Source organism: Cervus canadensis, chromosome 25 (assembly GCF_019320065.1).
Source record: "Cervus canadensis isolate Bull #8, Minnesota chromosome 25, ASM1932006v1, whole genome shotgun sequence".
In the NCBI taxonomy this organism is placed as follows: Eukaryota; Metazoa; Chordata; class Mammalia; order Artiodactyla; family Cervidae; genus Cervus; species Cervus canadensis.
In genome coordinates, this window is record NC_057410.1 from 14,479,323 (window position 1) to 14,499,578 (window position 20,256).

The window sequence follows — 20,256 nt, forward strand, 5'->3', positions numbered from 1 at the left end:
ATCAGGTGTTTCAGGACCCTAATTCCCTGTTTATAGGCTTGCCAGAGGAAAATTTCACTTTAATTCCCAGGACAGAATTCTATGGGAAGGCAACTTCCCTATGTCTATAATCTTCGCTCACTCTTCCTCATGAGAAGAGTGATTCATAGGATAACTAAGATTGGGAGATGGAACTGACCTTGAATCTCTTTTTGGAGTACTCTATCCTCAAATTGAAGGCAATTTCTCCCTGCGGCATGATAAATAGGCAAGGCTCTGCTCCTGTCCAGAGGAGGCCTTGAGATAAAGGTAAGATCATTTAATTTTGGGGCAGAAAAGAAATAAGAAGTCTGAGTTTGTGCACAGGGTAACTCAGATTCTCCAATTCTGAACTACTATTAATAAAACTTACATTTTGATTTCTATTTGAGCAACTCTTGCATATTTTTTTTAAGTTAGTTCAAGAAGTCAGAGGGGGAAATAATGAATTTTCATATCTCAAAACTCTGATAAATAATTCATTGGGAACAAAAGAATTGAAGAAAATAAATAAGTGTGGCTATTGTATGAGGGTAGTACCCAAATAGCTGCGCCTGCAGCTTTGAATAGAAATATATGACCAGAAATGTTCTCCAGGAAATGTCAGTTGCTCTGTATTCACACATTATGTGTGGGAGGTTGAAGAACAAGTGACTGGGGTCTTACACCTAACAATGGCCTTCCACAAGACTCTGGGGGCCTGGGATGTACCCGACGAAAAGTGCATACTTGAGAGGCGAAAGCAAATTAGTAACTGAAAAGGAAATCATGAATTACTTTAACCCAGCAATCGGTAAAGTTTGTGAATTGTAGCCTATCACTGCTCAATGCAGATGATCAAGTACACAAAGTATTAACAAGAAAGATGTGTCTTAGTTTCCCTGACTCCAGAGAGGTAGCTCAGATTCATGCCTGATGGACAATGAAAACAGATGTAAATATTCAAAGACAGAGAAAATATTAGCAGCAGCAACAGCAGGCAGGGCTAAACTGATATTGCTTTAGAAACTGGAAGATTTCCATGATGCAAACTGTGACCAGCAAAATATGGAATCAAAGGAAAGAATCTCCAAGATCAGCAATATAACTGCTGTGTTGTTTTACCTGAGACTGACAGATCTTTACTGTCCGTATTGAGGAGGCACTGGTGTTTAAGCAAGAATCATCTTAGAGATGATCATATTATGATTAGCCACCTATGTGCCTCAATTAACCTGTAACATACCAAAAGTTGTTTCAAATATTTTAAAATCATTCTAATTTCTAAAGTTCCAAGCTAAATACTCTCATTGTCAATGTAAAATCACATGAATCAGGTGAATATTATGTGGTTATGCAGTTGCTATCTAGCATAGAGTTCTCTTAAAGGAATCTGTCAGGTGACAAGAAGCAGACTCAGTTTAGAGTTTACCCAGATTACTAGTTACATGAACACCCATCACTAATTGGCATTTGAAGATGGCTTGAGCCAACAGAAACAGAAAACTACCCAATAAATGAATTTAGCATAATTATATAGTCTTATTAAGTTTCAGATGGTCAGATCCACTTTCATTTTACTTTGCTCTCTCACAGGACAGAACATACATATTTATAAAGATAATGCCTATCAACTAGCCAAGGTCTGAAAATCCATTATTATGCTTCACAACATAGTGGTTTATTAATTTAGTGCTCACCCTTAAAAGTTTTTAGGGAACCCACAGTCTGTTTTGCCTTAGGAACAAAAACTCAATTTATCACTCAATATTAAGAAATATTTTGAGGAACAATTCATCTTTAATAAAACAGAAAGCTACATGTTGAATTAACCTATACTAGAGAGATAATGAACTACTCAGAAGACATTCTTTTAATTTGCTCACTTCAATAGACTCCATTATGTGATACCTATGTATGTACATGGACATAGTATACAAATCCACATGCACACTCATATTCCTATATGCAAAAAAAAGGAGTGATAGATATGTAAGTACATGATGACTTACAGTTAATAAATTCCCAATGAATGCTATTGAAATTTTATTACTCACCATCAAATTCTGCTGGTCCAACACCTACTATAATTATTGACATTGGAAGTTTTGAAGCCTTCAAAGAGAATACACAATTTGTACACGATTAAGAAACTGAATTAGGAAAACAACTAAGAATTAGGAAGAAAATAATATCCTAAGTATTGACACTTTTTCACAGAAGTTCATTAAAATTCTTTTGGACACTTTTAATATTAACACAGAATAATTCTAAAGTTTTCTGACACTTTTTCACAGAAGTTCACTAAAATTCTTTTGGACATATTTAATATTAACACAGAATAATATACTTGACTCCACTCTTATCCTTTCTGAACTCTGTACAGATGCTAATTCACTTGGATTTTCTTCAGGAGTGACCAGTCTTGGATAATATTTTTTTAAAAAATGTACTGAGCATTTGCTTACACTTGCTATTCTCAGACAAAATCTTCCTAAGCTGACTGTGGGTATCTTTAGTCTCTTTTTTCATTTTCTCTCTCTATTTGAAGATCTTTTTGTTACTGAAAGGTGAAAAAAGATACCGTATTTGTGAAAAAGTAGCGTGTGCATGCGTGCTAAGTCGCTTTAGTTGTGTTTGACTCTGTGCAACCCTATGGACGGTAGCCTGCCTCCTCCTCTGTCCGTGGGATTCTCCAGGCAAGAATACTGGAGTGGGTTGCCAGTGCCCTCCTCCAGGGGATCTTCCCAACTTAGGGATCCCCCCATGCCACTCTTGCATTGGTATGCAGGTTCTTTACCAATAGGGTCACTTGGGAAGAAAAAGTAGTACTCTTATCTCATTTATAGTTATGGTTAGGAAAAGCAATTTTTATAGTAAATGTGTGACTACAAATGATAATTATAGAAAGTTATTATTAGTATGATTAAATACTTTTATGATAAGACTATGGCTTCACCAACAGAAAGGTGGAACAATATAGCAACCACATCATCAGGTCATTGAAATATGAATAACTGTTTTTCAGTACATGTCCGATTAGTTTATTTTTTAAGGTTTTTTTTTTTTTTAATTTTAATATTGGCCACCATAACACGTGTGAAGTGATATCTAATTGTGGTTTGGGTTTGCATTTTCCAAATATTAGTGATATTAAGGATGTTTTAGCTTGTTGATCATTTGTGTATCTTCTTTGGAGAAACACCTTTCAAGTTTTTTTTTTTAACTTTTTATTTTGTATAGAAGTGAAAGTGAAAGTGTTCGTTGCTCAGTCATTTCTTACTCTTTGCGACCCCATGGACTGTAGACCGCCAGTTCTTCTGTCCATGGGATTCTCCAGGCAAGAATACTGGAGTGGACTGCCATTCTCTTCTCCAGAGGATCTTCCTGACCCAGGGATCAAACCAAGATCTCTTGCATTGTGGGTAGATTTTTTACCATCTGAGCCACCAGGGAAGCCCAATATAGCCAATTAACAATGGGCTAGTTTCAGCTGAACAGTGAAGGGACTCAGCCATACATACACATATATCCATTCTTTCCCAGACCTCCCTTCCATCCAGGCTCCCACAGACTATGCAAGAGAGTGTGCCACATAATGTGCAAGCTTTTACCTCTCTTTCATTTTGTGTTTGGTTTTGCTGAGTATATGTCTATAAATATTTGATTTTTTCCAACATGTAACTAGTTTTTCTCACACAAACAGCTAATTATATGCTATTAATAATTATGTCATTAATATGCCATTAATAATTATGAAATATGATAACTAATCTTTCACACAGCCATTTTTACTAATGTCTACTTTGTGTCAAATACTGCTCAACCTGAATATAGAAAGGTAAGTAAAACCAGATATAATTTTATAGATTGCAATCTAGTAAATATAGATTTTATAGACTATAGTCTAATAAAGAAGACAATCAATTAATCATAAATGTAGCATATAATTAGAAACTAGTCCCCATCCAGTTCTATAAACATAGAAATTAGCACAGTTTTCCTGTAACTGAAATGCAAATATTAAGAAATATTCTGTATAAATTGTAAGACTATATACATTAAACTAACAAACACACTCATGCACATGAAGTTGATGTTATTTATTTTTATTTTAAATTTTTTGAAATAATTTTGTTAAAACACAATTATTCACACTTCTTAGCTTTGTCCTCGTGGATGAATGGTGCAAATATGTGTGAGCTGTCTAGATAATGCACTGGCTGCAAAGGCATGGGCATTTTATATCACTGTTAAGTCAACTAAGAAGACTTCAGTTAGTTAACCTAAGTAGCACCATGCTTTCATTTAGCCAGCCCAAGACAGAATGACTCCTACTTACGTTAACTATGGACTCCTTAGTTTGAGCCATATCTGAGATAACACCATCTGTCACAATCAGGAGCACAAAATATTGGGAGCCATCCTTTACGGAAGCAGCATATCTGAAAGGCAAATAAAAGGTAAACAATACCCAAAATAAAACAGTTCCTCTCACATGATAGCTGCTAAATATAATTAGGAATAGTCAACACATCTGTTAATCTCAAGAAAATATTTAAACATTTCTTAGCCTATATTGTGCAAATTCTCAAATATACAATTTTTTTCTCTGAAACAGCACAGTAGAATAACAGCATGCTGCTAGAATAACAGCAGACAAGATATTAGACTAGAATAACAGCATACTGCATGCTGGCACAGAGAAATGCCGGGCAGCCTCAGAAATTCATTCACTAATAAAAGGTGAGCTGGAAGGTATGTTATCACAGAGGGATGGCTACGGCTTTTGGAAATAGACATCTTGTCTAAGCAACACATACTGTGTATTATCTTCTGCATAAATTACATAAGCTATCTAAACTTTATTTTCTTATTTTTAAAATCAAGATAATACAACTTTCTATTGTTAATAAGGAAATTTCATGTATGGTAGTAAATATTTATACTATTATACACTGGTAGATTTTTACATATGTTAAATTCTATAAATGACTATTATTCTTGTTTTGGAACTAGATAGCAGTGATGATTGCATAACATTGTGAAAATGCTGAATGTCATTGAACTGTAAACTTTAAAATGGTTGGCTTTATGTCATGTGAGTTTCATCTTAGTTAAAAAAATGCAATGGAAGACAAAGACTATATACTTTTTGACAAAGATATAGTTCTAGGTCTTTAATGCATGTTAAATTGGTAAAAAATGAGAAGGAAAATATAAAAAACAAAGACAAAAATTAGGCATGTAATGAGAACATATTTTAGTACTTATCTTCTGTACTCTACTGCAGAATTTTCACCAAATAATAGTAGAAATATAGAGGAGAATTTCATTACCATATTTTCTCTCCTTTTTTCCATTGTGTTCTACCATTCTGAGTATCTTGATGATATTCTCAATAGAATATGTTTTGTGACATAACTAGTATAATGGTCATATCTAGTAATGAGGAAGCATTATGGTGCTCATAGAGGACAGTTTATAAAAAGTTATCAAGTAAATCACAGAAAAATTATCTCAAGAAAATATATATTGATTATCAATGAAAATCAGTACCTGATGGATCCTATAATAATAAAGCTTGAATACGTTGTGGACAAACCAATGGCCTAATATATCAGGGAAAAATTTATTTCTTGTAAAGCAGAATTAATAACTATATGAAGAAGAAATATTACAACTTTGCCACAGACAAGAGAAACTAATAATTACACATCTGTTAATAAAATATATGGTAATTTTATAGACTTATGAAGAGAATACAGTCTAAGTGACAGCTTCATACACTATTGAACCAGTTCTACAACATATAATCAAAAATGCTCCCACAATGTTGAACAACTGATCCTGGCACTAAGACATTTGTATTAATGTGATAGTAACATAAGCAATGGAAAATCCAAAGTATGAACCTACTCTCCTATTTTACATTAAAATTTTTTTTTCTTAAGCAGTAGGATAATGTCCCTCAGGAGTTAATTAAAAAAAATATTTAAGTACTCATTATTTTTAAAAAGCATTTTTTACTGACTATTCCTCAAAAACATAAGGTTTGTATTTCATGTGACTAACAGGAGGAAGCTCTATACAGTAGCAAAAACAAGAATGGGAGCTGACTGTGGCTCAGATCACAAACTCCTTACTGCAAAACTCAGGCTTAAATTGAAGAAAGTAGGGAAAACCACTAGGCCATTCAGGAATGACCTAACTCAAATCCCTTATGATTATACGGTAGAGGTAACAAATAGATACAAAGGATTAGATCTGGTAGAGAGAATGCCTGAGAAACTATGGACGGAGGTTCATAACATTGTGCAGGAGGTGGTGACCAAAAGCACTGAAAAGAAAAAGAAATGCAAGAAGGCAAAGTGGTTGTCTGAGGAGGCTTTCTTTACAAATAGCTGAGAGAAGAAGAGAAGCAAAAGGCAAGTGAGAAAGGGAAAGATACCCAACCGAATGCAGAGTTCCAGAGAATAGCAAGGAGAGATAAGAAAGCCTTCTTACATGAACAGTGCAGAGAAATAGAAGAAAACAACAGAATGGGAAAGACTAGAGATCTCTTCAAGGAAATTGGTGATATCAAGGGGATATTTCATTCAAGGATGGGCATGATAAAGGACAGAAACAGTAATCACCTAACAGAAGCAGAAGAGATTAAGAAGATTTGGAAAGAATGCACAGGACTACACAAGAAATGACCTTTAAGATCATCATGGTTATCTGGTGATATCTGGTGATATCACCAGATAACCATGATGGTGTGGTCACTCACCTAGAGTCAGACATCCTGAAGTGTGAAGTCAAGTGGGCCTTAGGAAGCATTACTGCAAATAAAGCTAGTGGAGATGATGGAATTCCAGCTGAACTATTTCAAATCCTGAAAGGTGATGCTGTTAAAGTGCTGCACTCAATATGTCAGTAAATTGGAAAACTCAGCAGTGGCCAAAGGATTGGAAAAGGTCAGTTTTCATTCCAATTCCAAAGAAGGGCAATGACAAAAAATGTTCAAACTACCATACTACTGTGTTCATTTCACATATTAGCAAGGTAATGCTCAAAATCTTTCAAGCAGGCTTCAATAGTATGTGAACCAAGAACTTCCAGGTATACAAGTTTGACTTAGAAAAGGCAGAGGAAACAGAGATCAAATTGTCAACTTCCACTGGATCATAAAGAAACCAAGAGAATTTCAGAAAAACATCTGCTTCTGTTTCGTTGACTGTGCTAAAGCCTTCGACTGTGTGGATCACAAAAAATTGTGGAAAATTCTTAAAGAGAAAAGAATACCAGACCACTTTACCTGTGTCCTGAGAGGCCTGTGTGCAGGTCAAGAAGCAACAGTCAGAACCAAACATGGAACAATGGACTGATTTAAAATTAGAAAAGAAGTACAATAAAGCTGTATATTGTCATCCTGCTTATTTAACTTATATGCAGAGTACATCATGAGAAATGCTGGGCTGGATGAAGTATAAGCTGGAATCAAGATTGCGGGGAGAAATATCAACAACCTCAGATGTGCAGATGACACCACTCTAATGCAGAAGGTGAAAAAGAATTAAAGAGACTCTTGATGAGGGTGAAAGCTGAAAGTGAAAAAGCTGGCTTAAAAATCAACATTCAAAAAAGAAAGATCACAACATCTGGTCCCATTACTTCATTGTAAATAGAAGGGGAAAAAGTGGAAACAATGACATATTTTCTTTTCTTGGGCTCCAAAATTACTGCAGGCAGTGACTGCAGTCATGAAATTAAAAGATACTACTTGGAAGAAAAGCTATCACAAACCCAGACAACATATTGAAAAGCAGAGACATCACTGCCAACAAAGGTCCATATAGTCAAAGGTGTGGGTTTTCCAGTAATCATGTACAGATATGAGAGTTGGACCATAAAGAAGGCCAAGTGCTGAAGAATTCATAGTTTTGAATTGTGGTGCTGGATAAGACTCTTGAGAGTCCCTTGGACTGCAAGGAAATCAAACCAGTCAATCCTAAAGGAAATCAACTTGGAATATTTATTAGAAGGACTGATGCTGAAGCTGAAGTTCCAATCCTTTGGCCACCCGACGCTAAGAGCTGACTCACTGAAAAACACCGTGATGCTGGCAGGAGGAGGAGGGTCAAAGGATGAGATGGTTGGATAGCATCACTGACTCAAAGGGCGAGTCTGAGCAAACTCTGGGAGATAGTGAAGGATAGGGAAGCCTGGCGCCCTGCAGTCTATGGGGTCTCAAAAAGTGGGACATGAGTTAGCGACTGAACAACAATAACAACTATAAATGGTAGTGAAAAAAGCTTCTGTGAGTTCAACAGTATGGCTTTTATGATTTTCATACCAAATTATGCTTTAAAAATGGCAAGATGGATTCCGACTCTTTGCGACCCCATGGACTGTAGCCCGCCAGGCTCCTCCATCCATGGGATTCTCCAGGCAAGAATGCTGGAGTGGGTTGCCATTTCCTTCTCCAGGGGATCTTCCCGACACAGGGACTGAATCCAGGTCTCCCGCATTGCAGGCCGATGCTTTAATCTGAGCTACCAGGGAAGCCCAATAGAAAATTGAGTATTATGTAATATAAATATCACTTTAGGTGGCTTAGTCGATCTCTTTTCAGTGGGGGGCGGGGGGGGATTGTTTACTTTTTGACAATTAATTTTCACTGGAGTGTAGTTGATTTACAAGGTTGGCATTAGTTTCTTTCTGTTGTACAGTAAGATGTACAGCAAGTTATACATATATTCACTATTTTGCAGATTATTTCCCCATGTAAGACATTGAAGAGTATGGAGTAGAGTTCCCTGTGCTATACAGTAGGTTATTATTAGTTATCTACCTTATATATAGTAGGATGTGGGTATTCATCCAGATATCCCAATTTATCCCTCCCTCACCTTTCCCCCTTGACAAACATAAATGTGTCGTCTACATCTGTGACTATTTCTATTTTTTAAAATAAGTCCACTTGTACCGTTTTTTATTTCTAGATTCCACATATAAGCAATTTCATACAATATTTGTCTTTCTCTGTCTGACTTACTTCACTCTGTGTGTCCGTCTCTAGGTCCATCCATGTTGCTGCAAATGGCATTATTTCATTCTTTTTTGTGACTAATATCCCATTATACATATGTGCCAAGTCTTCTTTATCCATTTCTCCATCAGTGGATATTTTGGTTCCTACCACGTCCTGGCTACAATGAACACTGGGATGCATTTATTTTTTTGAACTACAGTTTTCTTGGATTATATGCTCCTGAGTGTGATTGCTGGATCACATTGGTGATGGACAGGGAAGCCTGGCATGCTGCAGCCCATGGGGTCACAAAGAGTTGGAAACGGTTGAGTGACAGAACTGATAACTGACTATTTTCAGGTTTTTTGAGGAACCTCCATATTGTTCTGCAGAGTGGCTATACCAATTTACATTCCCACCAACAGGGTAGGAGGGTTCCCTTTTCTCCACACTCTCTTTTAGCATTTATTGTTTGTAGATTTTTTTTTTTTTTTGATGATGACATTCTGACTGATGTGAGGTGATACCTCATTGTAGTTTGACTTGCATTTATCTAATAATTACAGATGTTGAACATCTTTTCATGTGCTTTTTGGTCATCTGTAGGACTTCTTTGGAGAAATATCTATTTAGATCTTTTACTCAATTTTTAATTTTTTTTTTTTTTTTGTATTGAGCTGCATGAGTTGTTTATATTTTGGAGATTAATCCTTGGTCAGTTTTTTCTTTTGCAAATATTTAATCGATTCTGTGGGGTTGTCTTTTCATTTTGTTTAAGATTTCCTTCACTGTGCAAAAACTTTTAAGTTTAATTGGGTCCTATTTGTTTATTTTGGTTTTTATTTTCATTACTCTGGGAGGTGGATCAAAAAATCTTTCTGCAACATGTCAAAGAGTGTTCTGCCTATGTTTTCCTCTAAGAGTTTTATAATATTCAGTCTTATATTTAGGTCTTTAATCCATTTTGAATTTCTTTTTTCATGTAGTGTTAGAGAATGTTCTAATTTCATTGTTTTGCATGTAGCTGTCCAGTTTTCCATTGGACAGCACCACTTATTGAAGAGACTGTCTTCTCCATGGTATTTTCTTGCCTCCTTTGTCATAGATTAGTTGACCATAGGTGCATGAGTTTATCTATGGACTATCTATTCTGTTTCACTGATCTATATTTCTGTTTTTGTGCTAGTACCATATGTCTTGATTATTGTAGCTTCCCAGTTTAATCTGAAGTCAAGAAGCCTGATTCCTTAAGCTCCATCTTTCTCAATATTGCTTTGTCTTTTAGGGATATTTTGTGTTCCCAAACAATCGTAAATGTTTTTGTTCTAATCCTGTGAAAAATGCTATTGGTAATTTGGTAGGAATTGAATCTATAGATTACTCTGGGGTAATATAGTCATTTTGACAACACTGATTCTTCCAGTCCAAGTACGTGGTATAGCTCTCCATCTGTTTGTGTCATCTTTTAATTTCTTTCATCAGTATCTTATAGTTTTCTGAGCACAGGTCTTTCGGTAGGTTTATTCTAAGGTATTTTATTCTTTTTGATGCGATGGGAAATAGGATTGCTTCCTTAATTTCTTTTTCTGATCTTTCATTGCTGCTGTTGCTGCTACATTGCTTCAGTCGTGTCCGACCCTGTGTGACCCCATAGACGGCAGCCCACCAGGCTCCTCCGTCCCTGGGATTCTCCAGGCAAGAATACTGGAGTGGGTTGCCATTTCCTTCTCCATCTTTCATTGCTAGTGTATAGAAATACAAGGCATTTCCATGTATAAATTCTGTATCCTGCAACTGTACCAAATTCATTGATGAGCTTTGATAGCTTTTTGATAGCATCTTTAGAATTTTCTATGTATAGTATCATGTCATCTGAAAACAGTGACAGTTTTAATTCTTATTTTCCAATTTGGATTTCTCTTATTTCTTTTTCTTATATGATTGTCTTGGCTAGGACTTCCAAAACTATGTTTAATAAAAGTGGCGAGATGGACATCCTTGTCGTTCCTGATCTTAGAGGAAATGCTTTCCATTTGTCACTGCTGAGAATGATGTTTGTTGTGGGTTTGTCATACATGGCCTTTATTATGTTGAGATATGTTCCCTATGGTTTTCCCAGTGATCACGTACAGTTGTGACAGAAGGAGCATAAGGAAGGTGGAGCGCCAAAGAACTGATGCCATTTTGTTAAATTTTTTCGGAGTATCTACTGAGATGATCATATGGATTTGATTCTTCATTTTGTTCATGTGGTGTATCACACTGATTTGTGCATATTGAAGAATTCTTGCATCTCTGGATAAATTCCACTTGATCATGGTGAATGATCCTTTTAATGTATTGTTGGATTTGGTTTGCTAGTATTTTGTTGAATATTTCTGCATCTATGTTCATCAGTGATACTGTCCTATAATTTTCTTTTTTGTAATATCTTTGTCTGGTTTTGGTATTAGGGAGATGGTGACTATACAACTTAGGAGTGTTCCTTCCTCTGCAATTTTTTGGGAAAAGATTGAGAAGGATAGGTGTTAATGCTTCTCCAAATATGTAATATTAATAGAATTTGACTGTGAAGCCATCTGTTCCTAGACTTGTGTTTGTTGCAAGTTTTCTAAGCACAGTTTCATTTTCAGTATTTGTGACTGGTAAGTTTATATTTTCTGTTTCTGCTTGGTTTAGTCTTGGAAGGTTGTAACTTTGGCCATTTCTTATATGTTGTCCATTTTATTGGCATATAGTTGCTTTTAGCAGTTTCTTATGATTTCTTTGTATTTCTGTGGTATTGGTTATACTCCTTTTTCAGTTCTAAGTGTATTGATTTGAGTTCTCTTCCTCTTTTCTTGATTAGTCTGGCTGAAGTTTATCAAATTTTATCTTTTCAAAGAACTAGTTTTTAGTTTCACTGATCTTTGCTGTTGTTTCTTCTGCCTCTATTTTGGTTCTGTATTATTTCTTTCCTTCTTCTAACTTTAGGTTTTGGTTTTTCTTCTTTTTTAGCTGTTTTATGTGTAAGGTTAAAACTGGACAGCTACATGTAAAAGAATGAAATTAGAACACTTCTTACCACCATACACAAAGATAAACTCAAAATGGACTAAAGACCTAAATGTAAGACTGGAAGCTATAAAACTTTTAGGGGAAAACACTGGCAGAACAATTGACATAAATCAAAGCAAGATCCTTTATGATCTACCTCCTAGAGTAATGGAAATAAAAACAAAAATAAACAAGTGGGACCTAATTAAACTTAAAAGCTTTTGAACAGCAAAGGAAACTACAAACAAGGTGAAAAGACAATACTCAGAATGGGAGAAAACAATAGCAAAGGAAACAATTGACAAAGAATTAATTTCCAAAATATACAAGCAGCTCATACAACTCAATACCAGAAAAGCAAAGAACCCAATCAAAAAGTATGAATAAAACTCGAACAGACATTTCTCCAAAGAAGGCATGCAAATGGCTAACAGACGCATGAAAAGATGTTCAACATCGCTCATTATTAGAGAAATGCAAATCAAAACTACAATGAGATGCCACTTCACTCCAGTTAGAATGGCCATCATCAAAAAGTCTACAGACAATAAATGCTGGAGAGGGTGTGGAGAAAAGGGAACTCTCTTGCATTGCTGGTGGGAATGTAAACTGATACAGCCACTATGGAAGAAGGTATGGAGATTCCTTAAAAAACTAGGAATAAAATCACCCTATGACCCAGCAATCCCACTCGTACACATATACCCTCAGGAAACCAAAATTGAAAAAGATACATGTACCCCAATGTTTATTGCAGCACTATTTACAATAGCTAGAACATGGAAGCAACCTAGATGTCCATCAACAGATGAATGGATAAAGAGGCTGTGGTATATATATAAAAGTGTTAGTTGCTCAGTCGTGCCCAACTCTTTGTGACACCATGGGCTACAGCCCAGCAGGCTCCTCTGTCCATGGGATTTTCCAGGCAAGGATTCTGGAGTGGTTTGCCATTTCCTTCTCCAGGGGATCTTCTCGACCCAGGGATTGAATCTGGGTCTTCTGCACTTCAGGCAGATTATTTATCAACTGGGCTAGCAGGGAAGCCCAGTACATATATATAATGGAATACTACTCATCCATAAAAAGGAACACATTTGATTTAGTTCTAATGAGGTGGATGAACCTAGAGCCCATTATACAGAGTGAAGTAAGTCAGAAAGAGACATATAACTATCATATACTAATACATATATATGGGATCTAGAAAGATGGTACTGATGAATTTATTTGCAGGGCAGCAATGGAAAATCAGACATTGAGAACAGACTTACGGACTTGGGGGGAGGGGTGGAGGGAGAGGTTGAGATGTATGGAGACAGTAACATGGAAACTTACAAACCGTATGTAAAATAGATAGCCAACGGGAATTTGCTGCATGACTCAGGGAACGAAATCAGGGGCTCTGTAACAATCTAGAAAGATGGGATGGGGAGGGGGGTGGGAGGAAGATGCAGGAGGGAGGGGACATGGGGGCACCTACGGCTGATTCTTGTCGATGTTTGAAAGAAAACAACAAAATTCTGTAAAGCAATTATGCTTCAATTAAAAAATAAATGAATTTTAAAAATCTAGCATTCTATTCATGCCAAGTTAAACAAGTGGAATCAAAATGTCACAATTGTTTTAGTTAGGCAAAAATCCATAAGTTTTCTAAAATCTATATATTATACATATTTATATATATGTATACAAAAGCTTTTCTACTACACTTGATAAAGGCTTGAGAAAGAACCTAAAAAAAAAGAGATGGAGAAATTGGAGAACATAAAGTAAATGAAATGGGAGCACTGAATATGAAATAGAAAAAGTGAAACGAACTAGATTAAAGTAAATGATCATCATATAGTCCAGTTCTTTTTAAGCATAGTTGCTCATTAGAAACATATCTGGACCTCTAGAAAAAAAAAGTAATATCTGAGCATTTGCATTTTTCAAAACATTTCAAGATAATTCTGATATGCATCTGGATTTTTTAAAGTGATTACGTGTTTTTCTATTAAATCCTAGTTTTGGCGATATAGAGTTACATTATTTTTCTTTTGACCAATCATGATACAATGGTATTAAGTCAGTAATAGTTGCATAATCACAATAGTAAAAGATATTTCTCAGTTTTCACAATCAATAGCCAGACAAAAAAGAAAAGTTAATTACAACTGCAAACCATAATGGGAAAATGATTAACTTAACAATATAAAATAATTACATACAATTTGAGGGGGTTAAGCAGAGTGATGTGGTAAGCTGAAGTGCATACATGCATATGTTTTCATCCACCCAGCCAGTCCATGTCTTTTTGTTGGTGCATTTAATACATTTACATTTAAGGTAACTATCGACATGTATTAATATGTCATGCAAAATGCCAGGCTAAATAAAACACAAGCTGGAATCAAGATTGCCAGGAGAAATACCATAACCTCACATATGCAGATAACACCACCCTTGTGGCAGAAAGTGAAGAGGAACTAAAGAGCCTCTTGATAAAGGTGAAAGAGGAGGTGAAAAAGCTGGCATAAAACTCAACATTCAGAAAACGAAGATCATGGCATCCAGTCCCATCACTTCATGGCAAATAGACGGGGAAACAATGGAAACAGTGAGAGACTTTACTTTTTTGGGTTCCAAAATCACTGCAGATGGTGATTTGCAGCCATGAAATTAAAAGCTTATTCCTTGGAAGAAAAGCTATAACCAAGTGAGTGAAAGTTGCTCAGTCATGTCTGACTCTTTGCAACCCCATGGACTATATAGTCCACTGAATTCTCCAGGCCAGGATCCTGGAGTGGGTAGCATTCCCTTCTCCAGGGGATCATACCAACCTACACACTTTATATCTTCTCATTGGTGAATTTAATCCACTTATATTTTGATTTTTTTTGATTCAACATAAAATATATGTAAGAGAAGGGAAGAACATAGTCATACTATCAAGACAGTTAAAGATAGAGTCCAAAACAGGTATAAAACTTGAAATAGCATCGTTTGTTGTTTTATCTTAAAAATTCGTAGAAATTTTGCAGTCTACTTTATAACAAAGATGTACCTGTATTAATGCAATATGTCTTAACTTGGAGGAAAATCAATGTTGCATAAAAAATAGTAAGTTGATTGTGTGGCTCTCACTACTGCTATGTACACTAATTTGAAAATAAGCTACATTTTACCTAAGAACTATTAATCCATTTTAGTCTTGTCACCATCAGCAGCATAAATTAATCCTTTAATACATTTATTTCTATGGTATTTGCTCTGTACATTGACATATTTTTGCACTTTTCAGGGAAATCTAAATTTCAAACAAAATAATATTTTGTATTAAGATTTCTTTTAACTTAGCCTTTTAAAAAGTGTTATATGCTTATTTATGATAAAATAATTAAACTACTGAAATGTATTAAATAGAAAATAGAGGCTGATCAACATCATAATTGTTCTTCAAGGAGGTAACATTGATATATAGACCTACAGAATCAAATTATATTTTAAAGATGTTAAAGAAAGTTGCTTCTCCTATCTTTTTTTCAAATTAGGGAATCTATAGTTTATATTTTAATATTACTATGACAAATTTTAGGGAGGGGTCAACTTTGCCAGGGTTTCAGAATTCAAACACATTTCTGTGGAGTCTCTGTCAGGTCAAGTTCTGGGATTATTTTTTACAAAAGTTCATAAATGGTTGGTTCAGATTTTTTGAATATTCTTTCAGCTCAGTATTAAATAGTTTGTAGGAATAGAAAGGGCAACAAGAAAAGAAAAACTGACTCAGAAATGTTTTAAGTAAATTTTGATCTACACTATGAATTAATTCTTAAAATGGCATACATTTAAATATTTCAATACAAAGTAACACAGCAATTTTTTTTTTTGGATGGGAAAATATTTTATTTATTTTATTTATTTATTTATTTTATTAGTTGGAGGCTAATTACTTCACAACATTTCAGTGGGTTTTGTCATACATTGATATGAATCAGCCATAGATTTACACGTATTCCCCATCCCGATCCCCCCTCCCACCTCCCTCTCCACCCGATTCCTCTGGGTCTTCCCAGTGTACCAGGCCCGAGCACTTGTCTCATGCATCCCACCTGGGCTGGTGATCTGTTTCACCATAGATGGTATACATGCTGTTCTTTTGAAATATCCCACCCTCACATTCTCCCCCACAAAGTTCAAAAGTCTTTCTGGTTCTCTTTCTGTTGCATATAGGGTTATCGTTACCTCTAAATTCCATATATATGTGTTAGTATGCTGTAATGTTCTTTATCTTTCTGGCTTACTTCACTCTGTATAAGGGGCTCCAGTTTCATCCATCTCATTAGGACTGATTCAAATGAATTCTTTTTAACGGCTGAGTAATATTCCATGGTGTATATGTACCACAGCTTCCTTATCCATTCATCTGCTGATGGGCATCTAGGTTGCTTCCATGTCCTGGCTATTATAAACAGTGCTGCGATGAACATTGGGGTGCACGTGTCTCTTTCAGATCTGGTTTCCTCAGTGAACACAGCAATTTTTATGTTTCTCAGTTGTTACCCAAACTACTTTTGGTAGTGTACTGAAGAGACCAACAGTATTCACAATAATAGGTCACTTTGTTGCACTTTCTGTTGTAAGTTTTTACCTCTGTAGCAGAGATAAAATGCATGCAAGATACAACACAGTGAATTCGAATCAGATTATTTTGTTTGAAATTTTAGCTCCACCACAAATAGGGCTTCCCTGATAGTTGGTTAAGAATCCACCTGCAATGTGGGAGACCTAGGTTCAATCCCTGGGTTGGGAAGATTCTCTGGAGAAGGGAACGGCTACCCACTCGATCTGGAGAAGGAAACGGCAACCCACCCCAGTATTCTTGCCTGGGGAATCCCATGGACAGAGAAGCCTGGTGGTTTGCAATCCATGGGGCTGCAAAGAGTTGGACACAACCGAGTGATTTTCACTGATGGTATGGTCACTGTAAGTATCCCTCTTGTCATCAGTAAAATATCAATAATGATGCTATTGTCACCTCCTAAGTGTAATAATCCACATTATAGCATTGAATATATTACCTCAAAGGAATTATGAATTCAATAATGGTTGTTTTGATTTTATTACTTTATTATTGATCATATGGATGAAAGAGATAAAACAATACACTCTTTAGAGTGATTTGAAAATGTTATGAAAATTCCCAAACAAATATTATTTCTTGAAAAGTGAAAACTAATTTTAGCTGTTTATCTGGATCCTGGAAATAACACTCGAAAAAAGAAAAGAAAAAATACAATAATCTAGCTAACAGTTAGGCTTTCCCAGTGGCTTAGTGGGTAAAGAATCTGCCTGCAATGTAGAGACAAGGGTTCAGTCCCTGGGTTGGAAAGATCCCCTGAAGGAGGAAAATGGCAACCCACTCCAGTATTCTTGAGCCTGAAAAATTCCATGGACAGAGGAGCCTGGTGGGCTACAGTCCAAAGAGTTGCAAAGAATTGGACACAACTGAGTGACTAAAACATGCATGGCTAATAGAAATTTATATATATCTTTCTTAAGAATTGAAGTGTAACAGCCTCAAGACAAGTGACTGGTTAGGCATCAGAAACATGAATAATTACTGGAAAACAATGAATATCATTATCAGGTGAGTAAAACAGTGAAACATTCTTTTCTTCAGTGTGGAAAAGAACAACATATAACAATGGAACAGGATCAAATTAGTCAGTGCTGTGATAAAAGTATGCATGGAATGACATCACAGACCAGAAGTAGTGATTTGGAGAATGTGGAGGGAATTGAGATAGGATGGATGGTGGTAGCCGGACACTGGAAGTTCTTGAATACCAAACTAGAGTGCTGAAACTTAAATTTGTGACAAGGCATGAATGGCTGTTGAGCAGGATTTTTACATCATTTGAAATGCTGTTCTCTGGACAGCTCTATGAAATGAGAACTGGGAAGACAGGAAATTAGAGTGAAGGGTTGGAAAACCTCAGAACAGCATATAAAGACTTCAAATTTTGTAAAGTTGATGCCTTGGGTCTTGACTATTTCAAAATATCAGTAATCTTAATATTATTTCAAAAGTCTTATCATATAGATACTAGTTAAATGAGCATGTGCTTTAAATGATTATTCTTAAAAAGAATAACAATAAGCATTCTTAATATTTATAGAAAACTACAACAAATAACTAAGCTTTTACCAATATCAAAAACATACGTTTTAAGAGGAAAATTCAAGGAAATAGAAAAAATATGGGTATATATTTATTTTTGACTTTACAAAAATAATTTTTATAGACAAATATCCAGAGTTCTAGATACCTGTTGAGTACATGTTGAAGCATCTTTGGACTGTATGTGAGAGTGACAAAATTTAAAGCACAAGGAGCTTTAAATAGATAAAGGCCATATACATGGGCATAATGGCACCATCTCCTAATTTAGAAACAGACAGTTGTCTTGAACTGTTTGTTCTAAAGTGATTTATTCTTGAAAGTAGTTTGTCTTTTAGTTGACAAATTTTCTAGATGATAATTTGCTAGGACAGAAATTGTCTGTCTTAATAAAAGATTAAAAATAAAATTAAACACAACTCTCAAAGATAAGAAAAACAGGAGAAAGGTATTTCTTAGATAGATTGATAGTAAGAGATAGCTTCCTTGGTGGCTCAGATGGTAAAGTGTTTGCCTGCAATGCAGGAGACCTGGGTTTGATCCCTGGGTTGGGAAGATCCCCTGGAGAAGGAAATGGTAACCCACTGCAGTATGCTTGCCTGGAAAATTCCATGGATGGAGGAGCCTGGTAGGTGACAGTCCACGGGGTCGCAAAGAGTCAGACACGACTGAGCCACTTCACTTCACTTCAAGAGATAGATACATGCAATTTCAAATTGCATTGTAAGGAAAAGATGATTCCCCAGAAGTCATATCTTTTTATATTTCTTATTTTATTATTAATAAAAATAAGAATAAATAATTATTAGATCCCAGATTATTTTCAAAGATTCTTAAAGTATTAAGTGGCAACTACCTCTATAGTTTGAGAATTTTTTAAATGCTGGACAAAATATGAAAAAATGGCAATATTACATCATTTAGTTTTAGGTGGTATATAAAAATGCACCTAGGAATTTTATATCTAAAGTTTAAGTTTTACAGTAAAGATATACCAGCACAAAATCTATGAAATTAATTGGTAAACACTGATAATAAGTTATTACAAATGCAATTTATAATAAATAGCATGAGTTCACACAAAAGAGGTTATATCATTTTTCTTATCTTTTCATAAAAGAATGATGGGTATGGTAGTGTATAAGAGAGTGAGAATCAACTATAATTTATCTTGCATTAATATAATTTTTCAATCCGCTTTATTTGATAGCTATCAAAGATTTAGGAAAAGAAAGTATAGATAATATAACTTATCTATGCTAACACAATGAGCTAGGAAGTATTTTTCAAATTACAAGTAAATACTCAGTGAATTTTGAAATCAGTTTTGCAGGTCAAGATCTGCATTAAAAAAGTAATATAAAAGAATAGGAAATCATAGTAATAAAAAAAGAAAATATGAGCTAAGAATAAGTATTATTTCATATTGTTTTATTTTAATTATGTATGCCCAGAGTTGAGATATAAAGTTCATTGTTGTTGTTCAGTTGCTAAGTCATGTCGGACTTTTTGTGACTCCATGGACTGTAAGCCTGCCTCGCTCCTCTGTCGATGGGATTTCTCAGGCAAGAATACCATAGTGAGTTGCTACTTCCTTCTCCAGGGGATCTTCCTGACCCAGGGATCAAGCCCACATCTCTTGCATTGGCAGGCAGATTCTTTACCACTGAACGACCAGGAAAGCTCATAAAATTGATAAGAATACAAATTGTAGCTGAAAATGCTTGAAAAACCTGATCTAAAGGGTCACACTCAGAAAAAATGTCAATGTATCAGTGTAAACCTGAGATGGAATTCCACAGGAGCGTCCACTGGGTTCAGCCCTGGGTGCAGGGATATTGTATTACCTTGTCTATGTCTCAGGTAATGAAAAGTAGAACATATTTAAGTTGCTGATCATGTCTAATGCACTCGTGTGTGCTCAGTCATGTCTGACTCTGCAAACCTATGGACTGTACCCCACCAAGACTCCTCTGTCCAAGGGATTCTCAGTCAAGAATACTGGAGTGGGTTGCCATTTCCTCCTCTAGGGGATTAT

General features: G+C 35.5%; 1 protein-coding gene across 1 annotated transcript in view; it reads right to left on the reverse strand.

Moving 5' to 3' along the window:
* The window catches only part of CPNE8 (copine 8), a 260,545-nt gene that overhangs the window by 14,287 nt on the left and 226,002 nt on the right, over positions 1 to 20,256 (reverse strand). The window contains exons 17-18 of the mRNA XM_043446546.1: positions 4,340 to 4,442; positions 2,055 to 2,112 (exon numbers count right to left, since the gene is read on the reverse strand). Of these exons, the coding sequence (XP_043302481.1) occupies positions 2,055 to 2,112; positions 4,340 to 4,442 (161 nt within the window). The remainder of the gene's footprint in view (positions 1 to 2,054; positions 2,113 to 4,339; positions 4,443 to 20,256) is intronic.